General features: G+C 31.2%; 2 protein-coding genes across 3 annotated transcripts; one reads left to right on the top strand and one right to left on the bottom strand.

Moving 5' to 3' along the window:
* The first annotated feature begins 3,950 nt into the window (after positions 1–3,950).
* On the top strand, positions 3,951–6,287 carry LOC102599815 (uncharacterized). Of its 2 annotated transcripts, XM_015309145.1 has the most exons (3): positions 3,951–4,635; positions 4,675–4,968; positions 5,805–6,287. In XM_015309145.1, exons 1-3 carry the CDS (start codon positions 4,135–4,137, stop codon positions 6,132–6,134), a joined length of 1,125 nt encoding a protein of 374 aa, XP_015164631.1. In that variant the 5' UTR covers positions 3,951–4,134; the 3' UTR covers positions 6,135–6,287. The 2 variants fall into 2 exon arrangements, with proteins under 2 accessions (XP_015164631.1, XP_006348280.1); XM_006348218.2 differs by having other exon boundaries at positions 3,951–4,968.
* A 6,605-nt stretch (positions 6,288–12,892) lies between these two features.
* Positions 12,893–15,079, bottom strand: LOC107060804 (pinin-like). The gene is made up of 2 exons (XM_015309117.1): positions 14,167–15,079; positions 12,893–14,028 (listed from the first exon to the last, which is right to left on the bottom strand). Exons 1-2 carry the CDS (start codon positions 15,077–15,079, stop codon positions 12,893–12,895), a joined length of 2,049 nt encoding a protein of 682 aa, XP_015164603.1.
* Between the last annotated feature and the right edge of the window lie 738 nt (positions 15,080–15,817).

The raw sequence follows: 15,817 nt of genomic DNA on the forward strand, positions 1-15,817 counted from the left end.
AAGTGAAGTATATTTGATTGAGAGTGAAGGGTAAAGTTGTCAATTTGTATTTTTATTCATGTATTAGTTATTCAGGTATAACTTATTCCATCTACTATGCTGCATAAAATAATACATAAATTGACTCATAACTTATTCATGTTTTAGTTATGTAGTTTTCTAATTTTCTAACCAAACATAGTATTATGTGTGTTGAATTTTATACCTGACATAAAAATGCTACCAAACATAGTCAAGCTTATGCAACATTTTATACTTGAATAACTCATGTCTTATCCAGTAACCAAACGGTCCCTTAGTGTATTAAAGTTGTATCAACGAATATATTCTAGGTATATACAAGGATTAAAAAAAATATAGAAAAATGTATTCATTCACTTTAATTTAGCTTGTACAAGTTGTACTCATTTGTTCGCTCTATTTTACTTGTATTTATAAATACAATATAAGATGTATCAACAAATACATTTATTTACATGAATACATTGAATTGAATTTATTTACTCTAAATTCATTTATATTCGCTCTTGTATTAATAATACTCATTCTCTCTTGTAATTTTTTATATTCATTCGCGATAGTAAAATACACAAATACAAAAGAGAGCGCGAAAATAAAGACAAGGGAAAGCAAAAATACATAAAAAGGAAAAATATGTACCAAACACTTATTTACATGGGGAATTTGACAGGCCCATTAGACAAAGGTTGAGGCCTCTGAAAGAAACGAATGACAGTTTCCAAGGGCTCAGAATAATCAGAATATGGGCCATAATTATAGTGATACGGCCCAAATACAAAAAAGAAGTAAAGGGGAAACATTGCTTAAACAAAAAGTTGGAAAGAAAAATATTTTTTACTTCACTAATCACCAATGCCTATTCAATGAACCAAAAGACAAGGCAACCAATACTTGGAAAATAAACAAGGAGAAACTACGTAATTAGATATACTTTACTATTTGTATATATTATTATCATTATCGATATTTATAAAATATTATATATGTTATATCACTAATTAAGAGTTTCATATCATATATTGAGGAAGATACACTTACATACATGTGTTTTTTTATACTAGATACACTAAATAGGGAGAGAGGCGAGCGAGATAGTCATGTATCTTGGATACATGAAAATCACACTGATACATACAAAATATATGTATGTGCATGTATCTGATGTGATTTGCATGTATTTGGAATACTAGATACATAGGAAAGTGGCAAGTGAGATGGAAGGTAGGCGAACGAAGTTTGTTATGTATCCCAGATACATGCAAATCCACTTGAATATAGTGTATCTAGAACATATTATACCCAATTTTGACTCATGTATCTCAAGATACATACACATGAACACCCCAAACTCAAATATTTAAGATTCATAATATTCCAAATCAGAGTAAATCTAAATAAGTAACTCATATGCTATTGAGATTTATGTAATTTTCCTTTTTTTACTTCACCAAACACCAATGGCTATTCAATGAACCAAAAGACGAGGCAATCAGTACTTGGAATATAAGCAATAAGACCAAATACCACAAAGTCCAAAAAATAAATAAATTTGGTTAACATTAGTGCATTTGTTTAGGTCCCAATACATTTTGACGGCTGCACATGCTCATACTGCCACACATACTAGACCAGTAGCCAATAGATTATAGATATGGCCCAAATATGGTAAAATATTATTTCAATTTGAACTTCAACCATATAAAATTTCAAACGCAACATATTATAAACTTATTTGAAGTAGGTAGACACGTAGAACTTTTTAGAAATTAGACGTATATTAAATAACGATGTCCAAATAAGTTTTTCGTAAATATTTTACCAATTTATGAGAAAGGGCAAAATAGAGATCGAAAAGTTGGAAGGAAATAAGAGGACAAAGTGTAGATCTATTTGAGATAGGCATGTTGGCTGAGGCCCAAACAAGACAAACCGGATCTAGACTACACTTGAGATCCAACTTGACTTTGCTTTTTCTTGGGGTTCCACAACATTACACTTATTCTCAAAACCTCGACCAAATTTGCCTCGTACATTATAGGACTCGTTCGTGGGGAAGCTTCCAACAAAATATTTTTTATATTCAGAGTTCGATCACAATTCATATTAGTTACACTTATACAACTATATTGTAGTTAAGTGATATGATAAAAAAAATATTATATCCAAAATGTATTTTTTGCATAATCTTTTTAGTGGAAGTGGAGGAAATACTACAACTGCTAAGTTCATGTCCAAACAATATGAACATAAACTATCTTTTATCCATAGATAAACATGCAAGTTTTTACTATTAAATTTTAGCGGTGGAGCAGTAAAATACTCTTTCATTCTTAATTAAGAGATTTTGTGGTCAAGCTATGAGTACAAAATCATTTTTAGTAGGAAATAAAAGTAGAGTCAGAACTTAAAATTTATAAGTCTGAAATTCTAATTTATCCAAGTTACATAGTTCTAAACTAATTGATCAATTTTATATATATTCAATGAACTTTTTAAGACAAATATAAATTTCGAATCAAACTATTAGCTCCAGCTAAACTCGTAACACATATTCTAGCTCCGTCTCTAATAAAAAAACATTTTATCTTCAAAGAATACTTTTGATGGATATTTGAATTAGTCATTATATTCAAAGCAGATATCAGACAAACGAAAAACAAAGTAACATGTAGGTTTTTCATATGGTCATGAGCAGTCCAACTAACTAAACAAACCTAAAAGGACATACTCGATATGATTGAAGAAAAATAAGGTCTCTTATTAAACAAACGTCAAAGAAACACCATCATCAAATAAGACTTGTTCCTTCTTATTAGGTTGTCCAACTAAAATAAAAGTATATTTATTATTAGTAAAACTTAGCTGTTACATTATTATTATGAATAAGAAGTTAATAATATTCTAGTGAATTCTAATATTTGTTGAAGCAAATAATCAAACAAAAAAACAAGTCCATCACATGGGATGTGCTGGCATTAGCTAAGTCTTTCCTTCACATCCCTTGCATTTTGTTCATAAAAAAAACTCTCTCATATATCCTTCTTTTGGTCCAATTAAATGCATACACCTCCCTTTTCTATTTTTTCTATCTATCACACCACAATTTTTTATTTTTTTTTATAATTTAATGTCTTTTTCTTTCTCTCCATCATAAAACATTTACACATATTTTTGTCTATTTGGTTTATGCATACTTTGAATAAATAATAAATATTTTTTTCATCAACATATATATCAAATTTATGATATATGTAGCTGCTATCGTTCATCAACCTATATATCAAATTTATAAAGACTTAAATAAATAAAAATAAATTACCTAGTATTTTTGTTGAGTCATTAGAATATATGTCCTTTTTAAAATGTTGATTTTTAGTTTTACCCGTTATATGATAAACAATTCTTTGTGAGGCATAAATTAAAAAAATTTGTACCCCGCTAGCGGCTAGATATAAGTTCAATAGCTGAAGGACAAAAGTTAAAGACCAATTCATTTGAAAGGCGAAATTAAAGACCAGTCCATTTGTGAAACAACACGTACAATTTAATAATTCTTTATTTCTATCAAATTCTGAACTTGAAACTTGAAACCTCGTAATTCATAACCTAATGCCATATTCATGTCTTTTTCTTTTCTCTCTAATAAAACATTTACACATAACACATGCATATTCAAAATTTGAAGCTTTACCTCGATATGCCAGTAAACCAATTAACAAGTTAAGTTACTAAGTTCAACATCTAATATTTATACATAACTAGTAAATCTTTCAAACATATACACATAGTCATGATCTAAATTAAAGTTACTGTGTTCGATCGAGCCCGTAGATCAACCCTACCACATATCTCTGTCTTTTTTCTTCTTCAAGTCTTTCTGTCCACATTGTACTGATTAAATACGCAACTGTTATATATGCACATGACACCCAATCACACAACATGGCCTCACCAATCAACCCCATTTGACAGCTTTTTTTCTCTAGATATAGACATATAAGAAATAAAGTATTAAGGACACCTCAAGAATCCCATGTGGGGGAACTCTTTAACTTATATTTGTGAGGCCAACAAGTTGATAAAAACTGTCAATTTACAAATTTTGTAATAGCCATGTATGTGTTTGATGAAATGTCTGTTCCAACTTCTCCCAAAAATGACAAAATGGAACCTGGAATGCTTCTTGAAGAAAGTTGGTTTTTTGGGAACTTACTTGATAGAAAATCAAGAATGTTGAGATGTTATTCTGATCCTTGTTCTTCTTCCAAGAAAACCCAAGATTTTTTATCTGGAAAATCTATGGAGGAAACATTTTCTTCACTGCAAAAACTCCCACAAGGTGAAAAATTGAATCTTGTTTCAAGAAGAAGCAAACCAAGATTACAAAGAGCATCGTCGTCATCATCTGAACAGAGGTGTAATCTGCGGAGGGCACCTTCTTTGCCTGTTTTTGTGGATTATAAAGAAGAACCTCATGATGAAGAAAGTGATTTTTCTATGGGGAAATTGATTAGACAAGCATCTATAAACGAAGTAAAAATTTCACCTCCAAAAACTAATTTGCAGAGGGCACCTTCTCTACAAGAAAGTGAACAAATTCATGATTTTTCACCTCAGAAACATACTTCACAAGTATTGTTACCAAAAACATCACAGACCAGAGCACCTTCTTTGCAAGTTCTTCAAGAAAGTGAACAAATTCATGATGAGGAAAGTGATTTTTCTATGGGGAAGTTGATTAGGCAAGCATCTATAAACAAAGTAAAAATCTCACCTTCAAAACATACTTCACAGGCACAGGGCAATCTGCAGAGGGCACCTTCATTGCCGGTTTTCGCGAAAGTGGAAGGAATTCATGATGAGGAAAATGAGTTTTCTATGGGAAAGTTGATTAGGCAAGCATCTTTGAACAATGCAAGAGTCTTGCCTCCTAAACATACTTCAAAGGTATTGTTGTACTACTTACTTTCTGCTTAAAATTGCATGTTTCTCTTAGTTTTTCTTGAACCTAATTGTTTTCGAGTAGCTTTTACTTATATGGTTTAGACTATATGCGGATGAAACTTTTGAAGTATGTGATCATCTCATCAGAATACTTAAGTTGTTTGAGAGTAGCACTTTTATATTACTTAATCATATCTTCTCAACAATCAATTGAACTTGAATTTGAATATACATGTGAAAAAAAACTCTAAATTTCAATAAAATCCATAACCATCATCTCAAAAGTACACTCATCAATGCTACGAACGTTTAAAGGTTGAATTCATCAAGTTCAAATTCTGAATCCATCTCTGGTTATTGTTTTGTGGTATGTCATCAATTGAATCACTTTAACTTGTTGTTATATAATAGGGTTTCGCTAGAAAGCTTAAGGTGTTAGAAAGAACACACTTTTATTTTACTTTACTATATCTTTTCGCAACATCAACTAAACTTGAATTTGAATATACATGTGAAAAAGGCACTAAATTTCAATAAAATCCATAACCATAGTCTCAAAAGTACACCTATCAGTGCTAGGAACGTTAAAGGTTGAACTTATCAAGTTTAGACTTTTGAATTTGCCTCTGATATTTTATTCAACTGTACTTGAATTTGAATATACATATTGAAAAAAACACTAAATTTCAATGAAATCCATAACCATAGTCTCAAAAGTACACTCATTAGTGCTATGAATGTCATAGATTTAACTCGTGAAGTTCAAATTTTGAATTTGTCTGATGTTTGATTTGTAACATGTCATCAATTGAACCACTTTAATGTGTTTGTTATATCAGGGTCTCACAAGAAGTCCTAGCATATCTAGCATCACAAAGCACCATCTAAGGAGAAAACAAGGTCAAGAAAGCAAGACTAGAAATAGTTCAAATGGCTTAGAAGTTGAAGATTTGCAAGGTTTCAAGAACTTAGACTTGAACAACGAAAAGAAGAATTCGATCTCAAAATTTGCAAACACAAGTACTCCAGGCTTGATAGAGAAGAACAAGAAGAAACCAGATGGTTTATCAGATCTAGACAAGATACGAAGACAACCTTATTCACCAGAAGATCACATGAAAGAACAGATCAAATATTGGGCTAGAGCTGTGGCATCAAATGTTCGCTAAAAGTGGCTATTTTTGCAATTTTTTACTTTAGGATATAAAGCTCATGATATTCTAACTCTCTGATTATAACAGAAACATCCTCTGTTTCTGTATTTCATAAGACAAATAATTGTTAATTACAAAACTTGTTGTATAATCAAAGTGTTCATTGTGGGAATAATTTTGTAAAAAAAGATTTGGTGACTTCTATACGGAAAAATTGACTTTTTTTGCAACACTTTTATGTAGTAGCATCTCATTATTATTTATAAGATTTAGTTCATTTTCAAAGATCAATTTCAGTTTATATAAGCCTAGTTAATCTAATTGCATCTTGTGAAATATAATGTGCTAAAAGTTAATTACTAGTTAAAATTTGCAAAGATCATTTGAAACTCTATTATTAACGTTTCATTGCTTAAACGGTTTACCACAACAAAATATTTAGCGCAGTTTCACAAGTGAAGTCTGAGTAGGATGACACAAATATTACTTCTATCTTTGTGGAGTAGAAAAATTGTTTCCTATAGATATTCGGCTCAAGATTACTTAAATGGTCACGAGTATTATACATTGGTAAACAAAGTTATTGTTTATATCAAATAAGGTCACTTAAGTAAGAAAATATATACTTACCAATCTTTTTTGCTGACGTGACACCTTATTTTTGTTAACCTAAAACACATAAAATATCAAACATAACATATTTTAACTAAAGAAATTCTAGGATCAACTCGATCGTAAAATCCCTTTATAAGCTAAACACATATGAGGAAAGGTGCCAAATATATTTTTGGGTCCCTGGATTATTTCGGTGCACAAAACAATCGGGAAGAGCCGCATTTAAGAGGTGTGATGCAAACCGTTTACTCTAATACAAGTATTATGAGTTGTTTTGATTACTCGAACCAGTTACCTATAGATCACTCAAAGACAATTTTACTGTTGCTTCAAGACTCTAAAAAAATAAAAAAAGAGAGAAATTAAGAAAAAGATAATATTAAATTCAGCCAAAAAGTTTAATATGGCCTATCGCTTTATCCTTTTCGATAATTAGAAATGTAAGATTCACGATCTAAAAGGTTGTCATATTAATCCAAAAAGAGGGGGAAAAGGCAAATAATGTGTAGAAGAAAACAGCTTAAATCATGTGTTTTTGTGAGTTACTTTTTATTTTTAGGTGACAAAAGTAGAGAAGTTGTGGATACCTTTTTTTTGGCTTTTGTTCATTTTTGTTGCAAAGTAGGTATTATTGTTTTTAATTATAGGACATGAAGGCGGTAAATCGGATTGAAAGTAAAAAACCATAAAAAATGGCGAAAGTGATCTCAAAATTAATTTACTAGAGATTTTTCATGTGTAGGAGAAATCTAGAAATTTACGGAAAAAATGCTAAAAGCGAAGGGAACTTATTTATTCTTATATAACATCCAGATTTTCACTACAAGAGGTGTTTCTTATGTCATGAAATTATTTCTCAGACAATATCTGTTTTCCCTTGATTAAATTATTTTCATATTTTTCAGATATTTGTTTAGATTATAAAGAAATATTATTGGTTAGATATTGGGTTGGATATGATTTTTCTATTTGACAGGATTGAGTTCAATATTTTCTATTTTTTTACTTAAAAATTCAGGTGTCACGTCATTAAGAATGATGGTCGACATATAACTTTTCAAGTTAAGTGGTCTTTTAAGTGAAATAACAAAAGATCAGCTTTGTGATCCAATGAATGGTTGTATATTGGTTAAGGCTTACCACATGATTAACGATCTCTAGAAATTTGTGTTGATCGTGTCTTTTCAAGACAGTTGTTTAGTAAATGATCATCTTTTTATGTTTCTTATAATTCTATGGATCTTTTAGATCACGATCTACAAATTCACTTTAACGAACTGAAAATCTTATGAAAAAATGTTATAATGTCTAATATATATTTTGTCAATTCTAAAGGCTATTTACAAAAAAAATTCAACAAACAAAATCTAAATGACAACTAAAAAGGGGGAAATTATGCAGAATAACAAACATTTAGCCTATATTAGGTACTATACCTACAGTTTAAGAAAATTGTAATTCGCGGCTACAATTTTCTTAATTCTTATTATTCGCCTGATTTGTATAATTCACATGATTTGTATAGTTCGTCTGATTTGTATAAATCCAGAATTTGTATAATTCGGCTCCTAATTGTATAAATTCAGAATTTTGTATATGTTTACCCTAGCTATTTATACACGATTTATGAAAAATTCATAATAAATTATCATGTTTGCATATTGATAAGTGAAATATACAAACGGAGTTCTGGAAATTTTCTAAATGTATAAAAATAGAATTTGTATATACTTACCCTATTTGTATATTAGCAAGCGAAATATACAAATGGGCAGAAATATACAAACCGCAGCCTCTATAACAAACAGAACTATAGCTATGTAGCGTAATTATCGAAACTAAAGCTATAGTGCCTTATTATATCTATTATGTTTGCTATTTCAAAATCTCCTATAAAAAAGTCATTTGCATAAATCAACCAATGACATTTGCTAATGGAGCAGGCCCAATTATTACTGGACAAAAAGTTAAAGGCCCATGCTGAATTTCTCTATTTATTTTGTTAGTCCAATGGACTAAATTTGTCTGCAAAATGCAACTTTCATACATCTACTTTCAAAGAGAAAAATAGGTCATTTGGACTTTTGTTCCTACTTAGTGCTGGTTTTTAATTTTATCCGGGTACATACGTTTATATTTTCACATTATAATATTTTACAAGTTGTGTCTCGAACCTTTACGAACTTAGAACTTATATCCTGCTAGGCATATGTTTGATTCTAAAGGCAAAAATTAAAGACCAACTCATTTGAATGACAAATCATGCAATTAAATAGAGAAAATTAGCTTGCCATATGGTGCATTTAATATGAATATTCTTAATGATGTGAGATCTTTTCGAGAAAACTATTCAAATTTGACTCAAAATGTTTGAGTACTTGTGCTTCCTCTAAAAGATGAATTAATCTTGGGTTTGGGCATGATTTGACTATGGATATATTTAGAGAACGTTTTACCTTGCTTGTGATACTTTTCGGACACCAAATCTGAATTTAGTCCAGCGCAATATAAATATCAAACGCAATTAAAAAATATAAAAAAAAACTACTAACCATATTGCATAACAAGTAATGGTATATATGTAAAAAGTGTGTCAAAATTACTTACAAAACTTGTTTTATTTAATTTAATTTCGATTTCTTAACATGTAAGGACAGCCTGGCACCTAGGTGTTGTTTTTATTAGAAAAAAAAAGTTATTAAAGATTTCTCATTTCATGTTAATTAATTTGGTATAATAAATTATTAAATCTCGAGTACATAACATTAAACAATAGCCTGGGAGTTGTTTTTGTCAGAGAAAGTGAAGAAACATACATGATCCTTTGTATCAGACAAAATAATATACTACTAAAAGTGTTGCATTTGATTAAATGAATTTAATTTATTAAGGTTTATTTTATTATAATAAAAGCAAACAAATAATAATAAATAAATTTGTGTGGACTCCTATAAATTCTGTCCATCATAATTCATTATTTGAAACTGGAAATTTGTGTACGTTTGTTTTTCTTCTTTTCCATCTTTAATTAAAGGTCTAAATACAAAAAAAACACATTAATATATACATACCATTTTTTCATATGTCATACTCGTATGAATCTGAATTAAGCAGATCAATATATAAATATACATCACAGATGTTTGATGATGCAATTTAACTCAATCCATGTTTCCAACTTTGACATATTCATTCTAATTATATTCGATCGTATTTTCTAATTAAATATTTGATATCTTTAATTAAAAGTTTGAATATATTTTAACATTTTTTTCATATGTCATACGCTGTACGAATCTGAATTAAATGTATCAATATAAACATACATCACAGATGTTTGATGATGCGATTTCAATCCATGTTTCTAACTTTGACATATTCGTTTTAATTATATTCCACATTTTCTAATTAAATTTTAAATATTTTTTTAACGAGATCTTCATTTTTCTTCTCCCGTTGATGATTACATTCATATTGATTTTCAACCAACGCAATCTTCATCTTTCTTATTTTTTTGTTGTTTATCAATAATAATGAAACAACTTATTCTTAAAGTATATATTTCGAATAGAAGTAATCATTTAAATATCTTATATGTACCATATATCTGTTGAAGCACAGATTAATTGCATGTGTAGTAGGGCATGAGTATCAGAATATGACACCATGATTAAGGAATTCGAGTTGCAATATGCTTTGAATGAAATTTTATAAGAAATATTTTAGACCCCATTAGTCATATGTCACCAATAAAATTTAAATTTCATGAGTTTAATATTCAGAATTTTCAATTTTTGTATATTTTTATACTATATAAATTATATGCCCCATTCGAATCGAATATGTTAGATTCAGATGAACTCAATGTTAGAATGCTACGAATCATAACTTATAATAACATCTCCTTTTCAAACATTAACTTTTGCGGATTTCGCTTTTTCTTTTTTCTTTTTTATCTTTTTGGTTTTTGTTTTATTTGTTTCCATAATTGACATATATTGCATGGTTTCGATTGGATTAAGTTTCTTTATGATTTTTTTTTTTATAAAAAAAAGTGCATAAAAGTGAGTCACTTGAGAAAGCAAGACAATCACTGAAAAGAAAAAAGCAAATATAATCTAAGGTTGGAAAGAAATATGGGAATCTCTGACTAAAAAGATAATTTTTGGTCGGGTCATAATTCCTATATTTTTTATACGATTATAATTACGCTTTAATTTTAAATAAATTATATTAATTTTTAATTTTATTTAACCTCAACTTATATTATTATCAACACCAAATAAAAATAAAAGTGAAGATAAGTTAATTGATTGAGACCAAAATATAAATTTATGTTAAACAATCAAAAAACTAACTTAAGAAGTCTCTTATGACTTAATTGGAAAAGGCTTATGACTTATATTATTTACAAAAAAAATCATAATTAGGTTATTATTTAGTTTTTCTCCTTATTTTGGAAGGTGTATATTTATACCTCTTGAACGGACAAAAAATTAGAATGTCTGTGAAAGGTAATATAGTTTTAAAAAATAGTCCAAGATATATAATATATTTTCTATTTGAAGAGATAAAAACAATATTTTAAATTATTTTTAAAATTTTATATGATGTGTCCATATCACAATTCACAACAATCAAAACTAAAATTTACCAATTATCGAATTATCAAAAATAATATTAACTCAAAGAGGTAAAACTGTATAAGAATTGTTTAAACTATAATAAGAATGGTACAAAGTTGATGAAATAAATAGAGAGGCTCCTTGTCACATGACATTTAAACAAGCTAAAGATAAGAATACAAAAAAAGCCAGCTGTCCATGTAAAATATCTTTTCGACCATATACTATTCTCTATGAATTTTTGACGAGAATAAAATGTATGTAGATTTTATTTTTACGTGAATATTGCTAGAGCATAATTGAATTTCTGTCCTTACATTATACTTATACTGATTAATCATGTTATCATGTGGCTATCCAGATTGCCCCATCAAGATTAGTTCAAGACATAAAACTATAGTACTAATAATTTCTATTAATTATAGTATTCATTGAAATTTTGGTTTTGATTGTTCATTTTAAGATACAGTCAAATGTTTTTTTGGACATTCAATTATGAGTTTTGATGCATATAAATGAGTACGTGGAACTACTTAATGAATTAGTACAGAAATTGCACGATCTCTCCATCTGCTTAAAGATTGACTTTATTATATTGCTTAGCTTGTTTATTGGAGCAAGATTTTGAAACAACAGGTACATGGAGAGGTTGTGTCCGATAGATCTTCGTTTTAAAAAAGGAATATCCGAAACAGAGTTGCAAAAAAATATAACATTAAAATAGCAAAGATACAAAGATGATACTGTAAGATCAAGGGTGTGTTTGCTATAGAGGAAAATATCATAAATGTTTTCAATTTTTCTCACTTTTTGGTGATAAAAATTTTCGGAAAACAAGTTCTTTCAAAATGACAGAAATATCTTCCTTAGTATAATAACACACAAAAAGGAGATCAATTCATGAAATGAGAGATATTATTAAAAGTTGGTAAGTATTTCTGTATCATTGACTAATTAGAAATTTCGATTTCAACTATGAAATGAAATCGCCTTTGGAGAGAATGCTTTACACATAAATAAATTCAAATTAATCAGACTTGAAATGGTATCCGAATCGGAAAAAAAAAACAAAGGAAACACCAACGGAAGGAGGTGACATCTCATCAGTATATCAGAAAAAAACATTCATATAAAACCTATCCACAGTCCTTATTATCTACCTCCCCAACAAATTATCTTAATTCAGACAACAGTTGCCATTATCATTTGGACCAGTAGCCTTATAACTATTTATTCATTTTTTCCAGACTGTATATTAAAGAAAATACCAACTAAACTGTTCACCTCGAGGGTCGTAGGCTCGTAGCAGAGTGATAAGTACTTCTTTAACTCTTAATATATGTAGTTGCGTTTGTTAGATAATGCTTATTGCACCCTCAATATAGAACTTTTCGAATGTACTGGACACCAACTGAAAAATCGAAAACCAAAATTGATAATTTCAACTAAAAAATTTCATTTAAAGAAAATGTACAAGCTAGACACACAGTGCTAGACTAATGTATTCAATAGTAACAAACAAATCGGGTCAGCTCAAAACCCGACTCCAGCTGCCCCGACGCCAAATGTAGCCGGCCGGTGAGGCTCAATTTTTCTGTTTTTCCAGCAACAATTCTCCGGGGTCAGCTTAGCTGCCGCTGTCCTCATTGGCTCCGACTTGCACCTTGTCAGCACAAACGGCTCGTAAGCTGCTGCATTCACTAGTTTCTGCTCAATCATGGTAGTCATGGACATCCCCGTGGCTGCTGGTAAAGAACACGATGATCTTGGTGGTTGTAATAGGTGTTTGTTCCTGTGTTCTGTAGGTTTAGTGTCAGTGCTCCGCCGCCTTTTGGGTTGTTCTTCAGGGATCTCTTTCTTGGGTGGTTTGGCGTGTTGTTTTCTTTCGGGTAACCATCTGAGAAAATCCCTTCTACACACCCATGTTTCTTTCGAAACTTCCATTGATAGCTTCGGTTCACACATCATTAGTAACAAACACTCAGGCAAAACGGATTCTTTTTCTTCGTTTTCAGGCTCTTTGGGTTGTTCAATTTGCTTCTCTTCTTCAATTTGTTCGTCATTTTGCACCTGTTCTTCTTGTTCAGATTCTTGTTGGGGCGTTGTGGAATTCATTTCTATGTTACCCTGCATGAGAATTTCTTCGATTTCTCTCATTACGGTTGACTTGAATCGTTCTTCTTCTTCTTCCAATGCAGCTTCTTCAGTTACTAGTTCTAGTTCTTCGTCTTCAATTTTGATACTTCGTCTATTTGAGCTTTCTGATAACGATAAACGGAGCGAAATAGTCCCTTTTTCTCCTTCTTCCTCAACATGGTTATTTCCAATTTCTTCATTATCTTCCATATGATTAACCAATTGGACTGATTGTTCAAGATACTCCTCGTCTTCGGCTACAAAACACTCTATTTGGTCATGTTCTTCCTCCATTTTTGCGGCTAATTCACAAGTTTCATGCTTTCTTTCTTCCTCTATTTCCATGACCTCAGTTTCCTCCGGATTCTCTTCCATTTCATTGAGATCTACTGAAAGCCTAGCTTCACCTGGCAATTTGCACAATTTCTCCGTTGCTTCAACTTCATTACTTGGTTCACATTTCTGACAATCTACAATTTCCATACGCTTAATTTCTCCGAATTTTTCCAATTCTACAGCATCTTCTTCTTCATCTTCATCATCATAATGTTCATTTTTCAAAACAGGTGACTCCCTGAACCGATTAGTAAGGTCAGCCATTTTCAAAGGATCGGATCTGCATCTCATAAGAAGCAGAGCATTTTTCGGCGGAATACAAATACTCACTCTACCTTTCTCTCCATTACCTCCTCCGTTTTCCATTTCAACAATCTCATCCTTAAATTCAATATCTTCAAAGACATGTCTTCTTGAACTCCTCATTATACTACGCCTTGCCTCCTCCTCCTCCTCTGTTCTTTCCTCTTCACCACTCGCTACCACCAACTCAATATCCCTCCTTTTCCCTCCTTCCCCATCTTGTACTGCTACTAACCATCTAGCAAAAACCGCCCCACACGATCTATGCTCATTATTCTCCCCTCCTTTCTCTTCCTTTTCCCTTTCGTTCGTCGAAAAACACGACGAACGGCAAGGGAACAAACAGCTAAACTCAGCACCAAAAGCCCTCAAAGCCTCACATATCGTCAATGGAAGATGAACCCATCTTTGATTTCTATGAGAAACACATTCTTGTTGCTGATAATGCACACTCGAGTTCCCTTGCGAGTATCTCTGATTCCTTAACAATAGCCTATCATCTGTTTGACTAAATGCCTCAGTGGCTTGTTCTATTTTTCTGAAACTAACCTCACCGCTTCCACTTCTTCTCTTCGACAAACTCCTTGTCTGTTTCACCTTCTTCTTCGTCTTCACTCGAACCTGACCAATACAAGTAACCTTCGGAGAAGTAGGTTCCGGGTTTTCAAAACCCGACCCGCGTTTCTTCCCGGTGGCCGGAAACATAGGAGAAGCTTGACCGCCTTTTAAGCTCCCATTTGCTCTGAGTCTCCGGCTGAGAGAAGTGGGAAGAGAAAGAGGCCCATCACGTGCACGGCCAGGACTAAGAATTGATTTAGAAAATTTCATGGAAGAAGATGAAGAAGAAGAAGAAAGACGAGAAGTAAAGCAAATAAAGAGCTCACTAGTTGTACTATTGCTTGTAACGGCTGCTGTGCGGTGATGGGGTCTGGTGTCTAAGTCCATTAAGCCCTAAAATTGACTGCTGTGGAGCTATGATATTTTGCTTTCATCAGTACAATACAGAGTGTAATAGTAAGCCATGGACGATAGTGGCCAACTGTGAATGCGCAGATAAATTGAAGAGAACGAGAGAAAAAAGAGTGGGTCCTGACTCCTGACAAGAAAAGGGTTGTGCGTGTGTGTGGATTATGGACTGTGGGTTGCAGAGTGATATGAAATAAAGAGAAATAAGCCCTTCGTATTCGGCCCTTCTCCGAACCCGCACATAGCTTTGGAAATATGGGAAGTCTCATTTAGGAAAAACGCTCTTTATCTATATTTGAGACTTGAATCTGAAACTTTTGATCAAGGAAAAAGCAACTCCATTTAAAGTGCTTTTCTGTTTTATGATATATCACGAATCATTTTTCAAATTTAGTTAACATACATTAATAGTGCAAAAAAGTTGTTATGCTATTACATCACAAAGTTAATTGCAAGTGAGTAGCATATCTAAATCAACGTCCGGTTCTGGCTATCTGAAAAATGCAAACTAAACTGGAAAATCATAAATACAATAATTGATGAATTAAATGTTGGCGTAAAGAAAGAAATTAATCAATTGAAATGAAAATAGAAAGAAGAGGTGAAATAGACATTATCGAGCCTTCAAGCAACAAACAATAATAGTTTTTTAAATTTTTTAAGAAGATTATTTAAATAAATACTACTTGATCCTCTACACTATACTCCCCAATTGTT

The sequence above is a fragment of the Solanum tuberosum genome, unplaced genomic scaffold (genome assembly GCF_000226075.1).
Source record: "Solanum tuberosum cultivar DM 1-3 516 R44 unplaced genomic scaffold, SolTub_3.0 scf00096, whole genome shotgun sequence".
In the NCBI taxonomy this organism is placed as follows: domain Eukaryota; kingdom Viridiplantae; phylum Streptophyta; class Magnoliopsida; order Solanales; family Solanaceae; genus Solanum; species Solanum tuberosum.

Bases quoted from the DNA above. Each gene is read 5' to 3' on its own strand.
- LOC102599815 (XM_006348218.2), top strand. From the start codon at position 4,135: ATGTATGTGTTTGATGAAATGTCTGTTCCAACTTCTCCCAAAAATGAC. The intron at 4,969-5,804 runs GTATTGTTGTAC...TTGTTATATCAG, and splicing joins CTCCTAAACATACTTCAAAG to GGTCTCACAAGAAGTCCTAG.
- LOC107060804 (XM_015309117.1), bottom strand. From the start codon at position 15,079: ATGGACTTAGACACCAGACCCCATCACCGCACAGCAGCCGTTACAAGC. The intron at 14,029-14,166 runs GTAGAGTGAGTA...ATGATGATGAAG, and splicing joins AGGAGGTAATGGAGAGAAAG to ATGAAGAAGAAGATGCTGTA.